This window comes from Taudactylus pleione, unplaced genomic scaffold, assembly GCF_031769625.1.
Source record: "Taudactylus pleione unplaced genomic scaffold, aTauple2 ptg000086l, whole genome shotgun sequence".
Lineage (NCBI taxonomy): Eukaryota > Metazoa > Chordata > Amphibia > Anura > Myobatrachidae > Taudactylus > Taudactylus pleione.
This window is the reverse complement of record NW_028284488.1, coordinates 28,835,010-28,846,007: the sequence shown is the minus strand read 5'-3', so window position 1 is coordinate 28,846,007 and position 10,998 is coordinate 28,835,010. Positions and strand designations below refer to the sequence as shown.

Below are 10,998 nucleotides of genomic sequence, written 5' to 3'. Positions count from 1 at the left end.
AACAGAGAAGCTCCTGCTCCATCACGAGGCATCCATACTCAATATGACCAGAATTGACAGGACTAAATTTTAAGTGAAAATAATTAATTTTAATGATCACTGTTTATGCCACATAGATGATCTGAATTGAAGTAAACTACATATAGAGTGTACTTAGTCTGAACAAATAAAATGATTGAGCACATGTAACAGTGTGTCAGTACTGTCTTTAACCCCTAATTGTGCCATGCTGCAATACATTTTCTATTGAGTGGGTGGGCTTAGCAGAACACCAGCAGGATCAGACTGTTTTTTCCAAAATAAACATGTTTCTTTTCTATATCAAGACCGCTTTCAAAAAAGATGATCATCCAATATCAATCATTACAATGTACAACTGAATTTTGTGTCTATTTTATTTTCAGCGTATGCTTAAAGTTCTATATTTATATAGTTTGACATTTTATTTGTTTTGCGTGTGTACAAATAATTTAATGATCAAATCTATAAATTACAGTTCAATTAAAATTCATACAATTATTGCATTATGGGAAGTTTTATGTATTCCATCATAGGAATCGTGTAATCTGTCAAATCACTCAGTAATGTGTATATACAATGACATGAGTAAATATTGAATATAAAGCTATAATATACTGGAGCATCTAAAAATATTAGTATTGGTCATTCATGTATCTGCAGTATATTCATTTAATTCTATGGGAGCGATTCTATTCAACGTAAAGTGAATAGCGCCGACACTCAGCTCCCGAAGCTATTCAATTCATTTGCACTGCTAAACCCGAATAAGGATTTCTTCTCACATCCATTAGCGCTGGGAAAACAGCATTGTGCCGGGAAGTTTAGTCGGAGAATGCCCGTTCTCGCACCTAAACACCCTGTTTAAGGCGCGAGAATGAGCCTTCCCCGACCTAACTTTGCGAAGAATTGAATAGCTCCGGGAGCTCATTCCCGGCGCTATTCACTTCGCGATTTATTGAATCGTGCCCTATGTTTCTGTGAGGTAAAAATAAAGTGGCAGACGAAATGGGCCAATTGGTTCTCTTCTGCCGTCAAATTTTATTTTTCTGTGTTTCTAATATGGATCTGCCACCAAAGTTTTTTTTATATTATTTCACAATTTACTGTAATGAACACAAGTGGGTAGAGAAAGATTTAGCACACAGTGCTAGTTTGTAAAGAAAGATTGTCTCTGAATGGTGTAGGGGAAATTAATGATCAAACTATTACAAGGCACCCTTATTTATCATACAATCAGCTAGTTACATTCTTATACAATGTTCCAATACTTATGATTATATTATAATGTATGTGGAAGTGTCTGGTTCATGGTAAAATAGTTCATGAAGTCTTTGCATACAAACATTGTACTGTATACTTATTTTGTAGGCTTATAAATTTGAAACACAATCCTCAAATTGCTTACACTTTTTAGGTATAATATAGTTAGTTTTTGGACAATTCTTAAAAGAGTTACTCATATTGGGCCATATTTAGAGTTGGACATACATCCATTTTTGTGGCGTGATATATACATTTACTGTGTCTGTATATAAATTTGTCTGTATTTGTCTGTACTTCTACTTTCAGACGCAGAAAAGGTGTGGACAAGCATTAGCTTAGCACAGAACCAGCATGTACACAACAGTGTAGCACACTGGAGATGTATCTTGGGAGGCATACTGCATCTTTTTCAGGTGCCGATAGCCTAGTGTAAAATTACATGCTGAGAAGATGGCAATGACAGCAGCAGCACTATCGAGCCAGTTCTAATTGACCCCATTAATCAGCATTACAGCTATAATATGTTAAACTGCAGCTGTCTATCAGGTTATTGGGCAGTTGGCTTATTGCAAGAAAGATGATTCTTATTGGCTTTATAAAGAGGTAAGAGGCGGATGTGTGGAGTGTTTGCATTTGATATCTTTTTATGTGGAAAATGAATTTTTCACATTTATTAACAATACTATCTAGACACTTTCTTACATTTTTTTGCGTACAAATATCGCAATATGACTTTCGCATTTTTAACCAAGCCAGTCAAGTCGTATCTCTATGTTATCATCGGATGTTAGACTTACATACTTACATATAAGTATAAACATGCGTATGCATGAATGTTGAAACACTGCTGTGTTATGAGATGAATGTATCTTGAGAATGTCTGCCACAGAATTTTTACATGTATCTTTTTGGCACAAGATGCTTTAAACACTTTAGAGCTAATGAGGTAACATAGCAAAAAAGTGATAAAGATCTTATACAATACCATACATAGAAAGCAAATAAATGTAACATCTCTGTATGGGGTGAGTATCCTTTGTAGAATTTTTCCGCCAAGATGTTCTGATACTTATGGATTCATAAATATATGAAATAACAAAATTAATAATAGTGTAATACGCCCAGAGTCTAATTCAATAAGGGTTGGATAGCCTGGTGCAGAAATGTAGGTTGCAAGAAAAGGTAGTCTCTAAATGAGGTGATCCACCACCAGGAAATGTTTTCTCATATGTCTATGAATTCATGAGAATCAAAACATCTTTGCAGAAACATTCTACGAGGAATGCTTACTCCATAAAGTGACGTTACACTGATTTGTTTTCCTTATATTGTATTGTTTAAGGTCTCTACTGCCTGTTTGTTGTGTTACTCCACCTTTGTAAATTTGTGTATTTTGGAATACTGTTACGGCCATCTTTGGAGACCCATCATCTATTTCTTTGCGTAAGGGCTGATGCAGGATTGAATGCAAATCGGTTTTATGGAGGGATCTTGCATATTTTCACACTGTGCCTGCTCTGGAACCCACCATACACAAGCCAGTCACATCTCCACTGGGTAATACTGAAATCATTCTAAGTATGTACAAATGTCATTTCTCTTATTCATGTCCAATAAAAAGTGTTTAAATAGAAATATGTAATGATTGTAAAGTGTCACATTTGTATAACTATGTTTCTATGACTGCTTCCATTTCTGCATAGATATAATAAGATTATGGTAATATCACCTTGGTATACATAACTTTCAATACAATTAAATTGTAATCTGTGGACTAAATTATATGTAAGATCACTAAGTATAATGTTTGTTTGTTTTTTACATGGTCTTCCTTAAGAATCCTGATTAGTAGCCTGATTTGATTGCATGTGATGCTAAGGACCTTGGAGATACAGTATGCTTCTGTGTATAAGTAGTACATTCTTCTGGTTAAGATGCTATTTTTAAAATATGTACACGTCATCATGGACCCCCCCCTCATTGTTTAAAGCCGCTATTCGCAGCATATTCCTGCAGGTGCGGGACTAGTATGTGAATGGCATTCTCAAAATTCCCGGCTGCCAACTTCAGTCACGGGAGACTGGCCGATACTGGTGAGAGGCCAGGAAAGCCCCACTAAATTCGTGACTCTCCCGGGCCTTCTGGGAGAGTTGGGAAGTTAGTATGGAGCACAGTAAGTGTACATAACTGCATGTTTGGAGGTGTTTTTCTTAGCCATGTTAAGATCATATATATTCTATACAATGAAGCTTTACTACTTTACATCACACAAATAGACTTGGTAGTGAGTCCAATTTATGTCAGTTAACGGTAAAATAGGATTGTGCATATTTGGCACTTGTGCATACTTAAAACTAAAGCGACAGAACCAGGGACGGTAGAGTTGTGCAAATGCAGGCTAAGTGAAGTAAAGGCATGTTCAGGAATATAAAACTCATACAAGTCTATCAGGCCAAAAGGCATATATTTTAAACTAGATACTGGCCAGGTACAAATACAACTAATGATGATGATTTAGTGTAAACAGTGGCATATTTACTGCAGATTTGGAGCCAAATGTATCCCAAGATCTATACACCTCTAGAGACTTGTGGAAATTAGTTATTTTTAGTTGTGCTTTTTTTAAACACCATTTTCCAACATTCTCTGCATCAGCCCTATAATGTTTATAGAAATTAACCTACCACACTAAGAGCTGATTAAATTAGCCATGGCTAATTGATCCCCCAGGGGTTATTCAATTGTCCCCTATAGCTGGCACAATCAAGGATGTTTTTTCACCTGCCCGGAGGCAGGTGAAACAAAATCCCTGATAAGGGCCATGATAGTGAAAACACATAGATCCAGGAACTTATACTAGGTCCATGTGTTTTTGCCCACAAAGGGGAAATATTATGTGTAGTAAAAACAAGGGCAATTCAATTTCCCGGAAAATAAATACAGTAAAACCCATTTTTACCGCACAAATAATGATCATAATGTGATTACAGCATTCAATGTATTACATGTTATATTAAAAATACTGAAAGTACTGTGGGATTAATTCATAGTTGTATGTATATACAGTCTATTTCTAATATAATATTTGCTTAGATTCAACACAGAGGTGGTAGTATTATTTTTCTAGGATCGTGTTGTTTGAATGCTATAATTATTTCAAATGATGCAATCTGTTGTATGAAATAGTTCCTTTTATTTAGTCTAAATTTGATGGCTTGAACTAAATGTTTCCAAAGAAATTTAATGTAATTTAACTTTAATAATTTAATATATGACAAACTATTAACTCCTATATTTATACATCATTTAGGGCACATGTTGAGGAATAAAATTTACAATGGCATCTAGCGTTAATTTTACTTTGTTATATAACATGAGCCACTGGAGCAGCATAAACATCGGTGTAAGTTCATTTACTTCCTATTGTCTATAGAAATGACGTTCAAGTATACTCAGGAAATTTGTCACCACATTTTTTACAAATCATTATGTCAGCAATAAGAAAACAAGACAATAAATTAATTAAAAGCAATGAAAGACAAAACTTGATTATCAAGTACAGTTTAAGCAACCATAATTACTATAATATAATTAGCCTTCATGTGTTATTACCCTTTTATAACTATGGAGTTTTATATGTTAAAATAATCTTGTGTATCCATTTTGCATAGTAAGCCACTCTAACAAAAATAACCGGCTTGTTATGAACACCACAACCACGTCCCGGTATAATTACTCCTTGTACTAGATCTGTCCTGTTTTCCACACAGACGAGGGGCCCACCATAATCGCGCTAAAGAAATAGAAATCCAGATTTAATGTAATATCATACATGTTAGACTTTTTTCTGTTTATGAACTTTTGTCCACATTGAATTCCATAACACATATGGTAAACAAACCACACAGATACAATTATACATTGATCACATTTGTAGACAGACTATTACTAAGCAAACATTATTGAAAAGAAAATCAATATACAGATACATAAAGTATAGCTTGCATTAACAAACTGATCTACTAAAATAATACACTTTAAATAATAATAAAACTATATTATAGTGAACTACTATTAAATTAATAATACAATGTAAAATATAATAAAGTAGAGAATGGAATTTGTGACAAAGGAAATTATTAATTTGCATAAACCTATGGTAGGAGCTCAGTAATTAAATGCACTAAGAATGACACTGAGACACTTGCTAGAGATCCTGGCTCTTGTGGTGATGAACAAGCAATGCTATATGCCTGTACTATATGCTTATATCAGTTTTATTTATTGTTAATCTGTGTTTATACAGATTAGGCAACTATCCCACTAATTTGGTTCTAGAATCTTGTTGCTTGAATAATTATGCATTTCTGCAGGGTTTAAATGACTCGGACCTGGCACCCCCTTTCTGTCCCTTTCCTATACCATTATTTAATTGTTCTTATTCTAAATACATCTGCCATATTTTAAATGTTCAATGTACCTATGTTATACAGTAAGCCTGTTATTTTTTAATATGATGTCTATTCGGGATGTGGTCAGAATATCGACAGTCAGGATGTCAGCGCTTAAAATGCAGGCGCCGGAATCTCAACACCTGTCAGAATCCCGCCACCGACAACCAAATCACCAGCATCCCAATGTTAAGTACTGGGGTTAGGGGGAGGGTTAGAATTATGGGGAGGGTCAGCGTTAAGCACTAAGCGGAGGAGGATTAGGTTTAATGTGCAGGGGGAGGTTAGGTTTAAGCACTAGGGGGAGGTTGGGTTTAGGCAGTGGGGGAGGAGGGTTAGGATACTGACCCCCGGGTGTCAGCATTCTAACCCTATCGGGATGCCAGCATTGGTATTCTGACTGCCGGTATCCTGTTAACTCATTGCAATTTAGAAAATCTGCTTGTTTATGGACATTTAGTTTTTTTAAATAATAGATATAATAAACCCAAACTCTTTATTCTGGAATGACCTAACTTTCACAGTTGGTTAGACTTGTTAGTGTGGTTGGGAATGGGAAATAACTGTATACACAGGCTGAAAGCAGTCATCTTCAAACTATATCTATAGGCATGATAATTATATGATCAGTGTGTGTGCTTATTGTGTGGTCACAATTTTCCAAATGCATCTCCTACCATATATTTATATAAAATAAAGTTTTCATAAAGGAGTAAAAATGTTTGACATACTGTAAATGACATTGTATATTTCCTTGTTTTTAACTTTAGCGCTATTTTATTGTCACTCATTCATGCTATGAAAAGGCTTTGCTAATGAATAAAGCAGTATCATTATTTATGATAAGCTTTGATAAGCTTTTGAAACATTTAAATACATATTTGTTACTATTTTAATTAACTGTTTTCTTTAAGGCTTTATGATCATTTACTAAAAAAGAAGATCCTACAGTATTTTATGAATGAAATGTGGACCAATGCCCTTGTTATATTTTAACGACAAAAAAAGCTAATTGCTTAAAATACTTATCTCAAAAACACCAAAATATAATTCACTCCACATCAAGAAACATATTTTGAGTCTTATATTTTGAAGCATACAATTATATTCCTAGGATTTAAATGTTCATGAAGTATTATTTACATGTTAATTATTCCCTTTTATATTTTTTGTTAAACTCATATTTGTATATTTAAGTATGTGGTCTCAATTTGAAGGAGTTTTAGGATATAAAACTTATGAGTCTTAGAATATAAAATCCACATAAGCAAAGATTTCAGATGATTATGATCTGAAGCAAGGGGGTTTAAAATGTCTGTTTATGATTTATAAAATATAACATTTTCATTTAAATCTTTTTTTTAATTATTGTAACATAAAAATGTGCTTGTGGCAAATAGTGTTTTTTAGTTGAACGTAGACATTGATGAAAGACTTTTAATTATTCTAAGATAATGTATGTGTTTGTCTTACCTCACAGGGTGCTACGTTAGCAGTCTCATTTATGGCACAAATATCAGATTCATTGATGGTAATCCTCCCCTTGTGAGATTCATTGCATTTTTCATTTCCAACAATAATCACTTTCCCATGATGCAGCTGGCCGTCATAATTGTTTGCTTGGAGATAAAATTCTTATTAGTACAATTTTTCGATGAAATTAAATACTGCCTATTTTTTCCAAAGCATAGAGAAGTTTACTAGTTACAGTGAATGTTTTGTATTTTGGGAATGTTTTGCCAAAGTAAAGAAAAACCTTTTGTTCTCATGCAGTCCATCTGTCCTTCGTATGTACTCAATGAGAGTCCCACTTATTACACAAGACTCTTTCTGCAAGTGTTCCATTTTTAATTAAATGAAAGCCAAACAAACTTAAATAGGAGCATCATTTCATACAAGTTTACTAAATGAGCATAATACAATAAAAATTCTGCATTGCACAACATTTTCCTATGTACACTTGTAGTAGAGGCACAGTACTGATACGTCTCTAGAACAGTGTTTCCTAACTCCAGTCCTAAGAGAACCCTAACAGTACATATTTTCCATACCCCATGCTTCAGCACAGGTGTATTTATTACATACTGACATATTTAAAAGATCCACAGGTGGTATTAATTACTTGGAGTAGTTGCCCAAAGCAACCAAACAGCTTCTAAATGTAATTTCAAAGACTATGGGGGAGATTTATGAAGGGGCTTTCTGGGGTTTAGTGGTATCAGCGCACATTATGTGAGCTGATACAGCTTCTCTCCCATGTATTGGGTGTTAAATGACAGGGGTGCTATACTTACAGGAGTATAGGTTCTGATTTCTAAAACTATTATGATTTCAGTGATAAAGCCACTAAATTTAAAATGGCAGGTTGTTGTTTGCCTTAAAGTAAATTGCCATTTTAAATATAGCAGCTACGGTATATCAGCAAAATCACACTGGTTCCAGGAAATTGTAAACTATTATATAATGTATACCAATAAGTTAGTGTGGAAATACTCTTTTATTAATTCTGTTGAGAAAGGATTTCCATTGAGTTATGTTATTGTTTAATTATATATATAAAAATAAATATTAGATATTAATTACTTTGAGTCAATTCCTTGGGCTTTGAGCTGTATGTAAACTGTACCATAACAGTGGCTTTGGAAATAGTTAACAATTGTGATTTGTCTGTATTATTGTACTGAGATTCATTTCCAGTGCTGTTGTTTTTCTTTTATAATATTTTTTTAAACACACAGCTCACAGGGCCTACTCTAGATACCAAATTTAGTGGTGGAACACACCGAAAATATAAAAAATTTAACATCATGCTGCAAAAGTATTCATCCTTCAGTAAATTTAGCTTAGAACATGCAATAGTATAAATAATTTCTTATGTTTGAAAATTAATTTTTATAAAATAGAGATCTAATATACCGAAAATAAATATATATAAAGTATCTTACTTCCTGTGTGTCCCCATCCATAAAGAGCACATACTGTCTTTTCTGGAATTGTGCATCCATAATTTGGCAATTTAATTTGTCGTACATATTCATTAACAACTGCTGACCTATTTAAAACAAACAATAAAATCAGTGAGCATGGAGAAAATTAATGGATAAATGTATTAAAAGAGCACAGTTTCTTAAACAATTTTGTTTTTCCTTCATCCCTTGATTCTGTTTTAATAAATCACAAGGTGAATTGTAAAACATAATTATACTATATTCAATCTACATGGATATCAGCAGAAATTCTCCCAGTCCTGTGCTAATACCAGTCTCTTATGACTGCACCCGCTCTGACAAAATGGAAACATGTTGGCATGGTAGATTGGGACCAGGATTTTCCTGTTTGCCGTTTTAATTACACATTCTATTACTCTGTTTTTGGATATATTTACTCGATTTTTAACTGGTAATTTTAGCACACTAGAAAGCTAAATGTCTTCCTAAATCCCACGTTTAAAAAATTTGCCAAAGGTTCAATTTATTTTATTTTTTGTGTTTAACTAATGACGTGTATGGTGAAAATGGATACACCATATACTCCATTATTCCTTTTACTCATTTGCATTACTATTGTTCATTACTTAGGTAGGGATCAGTGATTTGTACTGTTTATACAATGGCTCCTTTACATAAAATTACAAGATCATTCATGCCTGTCTGAAGGACCACATCGACAAGATGCATGTGCTATGATAGAATAACCCAAATAATGTCTCCTTGTTAGGAAATTGAAACATCTAAATATAGTGTAGAAATAAATGGAATGAATTCAAGAAAAACAAATATGCCACACAAATTTCACACTACAATATCAAGGTTAGATGAAGTTTTGTCAGACATTAATCAGTGTTTCTTTTAGCAAGTTGTGATACTATTTATAGTAGTTTTCCTAGGAAATAGTTACTAGCCATATGTGCTATTTTAAACACTTCTACATTCCACTCTTTTAAACATTTGCTTTGTCTTCAAATCCCTGAAGAACATAGAACTTTAATAGATGTGAAATCCCACAAAGATCAGTAATTATTTTAAGATAAAAATGTTTAGTTATAGGACAACACTGCTGAGATTTACATACTTAAATTAAGCCTTTTTTGTTCAGACATGAAACAGGCTATACTGACTGCATTTGGTTCTGCCTGATTCACTGCCATAATGAATAGTTAGGGGCCTATGTATTAATAATCGCTGAATTGCAGTGATTATTATGTATCCATTTCGCGTTAGATATTTTCATTTTTAATTCCCTGTTATGTACTAAGTAAGACTTACTGAAACAGTGGTAGCAATAACCACTCTCTCTGCGAATTAAATCTCTGGCATTTTGGAGGAGTCTTACACATTTATGAAAGACTCCTCCATGGAAATTTGACACAGCGCAATGTCTGGTCGGAAACTGTGGGAGAGAAATCGGAAGATCTCTCTCCTGCTTGTAAGCCGCCATAGGCGTGTACATCATATGAAAATGGTGTAAACTAACAGGGCCCAACTCCAAAAAGCTGAGATAAAGTGGACAGTGATAAAGTACCAACCAATTGGCTCCTAATTGTCATTTTATCAAACACAGCCTGTAAAGTGACAGGAGGAGATTGGTTGGTACTTTATCTCTGTCCACTTTATCTCTCTCCAAGTCTTAGTACATAGACCCCTATGTATTCCTAAAGCGGTACAAGGTTGGACTATTTTGCAGAGCAGCTACAGATGTATCCTCATACATTTAGCGTTCTTACGCTATATGGAGTGGCAGGCCTGCTACATCTTATACGCCTGAACGCAGCCTGGGGTATTCAGTCACATCATGGCTAATTCAGGCACAGTATAATGCACTGAGATGCTGGCAGGGACATTTTAAGAGAAGAGAGGGCCCGGGTGCACCAGGCCGGAAACCGTCCGCTGATGGCTAAGAGTGGTCTGACTCTTATGGTGCATACACACGATCAGATTTTTCCTTCAGATATGAACGATAACGATTTAAAAATCGTTCAGTCGTTCATATCTGAAGGAAAATCGTTCATATCTGACATGCCTGAACGATGGACGATCAACGATGCGCGTTCCCGATGGTCAGATAACGATTTCTGACATCTGATGTGTTTGTAGTCAGACTTGGACGATTCCATTCATTTTAATGCAGTCAAAAATCGTTCAATCGTTCAAATCGTTCAAATCGTTCAAAACTTTGGTAAAATCGTTCAAATCGTTCAAATCGTTCAATCGTTCAGTCGTTCATCTGACAAATCTGACAAGTCTGACAAATCTGACCGTGTGTA

The 10,998-nt window shown here is 34.4% G+C and overlaps 1 protein-coding gene across 1 annotated transcript in view; it reads right to left on the bottom strand.

Annotated features, from left to right (window-relative positions):
* Positions 1-4,906: 4,906 nt before the first annotated feature.
* HGF (hepatocyte growth factor) overlaps positions 4,907-10,998 on the bottom strand; it is a 147,877-nt gene continuing 141,785 nt past the window's right edge. Inside the window, exons 16-18 of the mRNA XM_088468648.1 lie at positions 8,681-8,787; positions 7,209-7,354; positions 4,907-5,077 (exon numbers count right to left, since the gene is read on the bottom strand). Of these exons, the coding sequence (XP_088324774.1) occupies positions 4,907-5,077; positions 7,209-7,354; positions 8,681-8,787 (424 nt within the window). The remainder of the gene's footprint in view (positions 5,078-7,208; positions 7,355-8,680; positions 8,788-10,998) is intronic.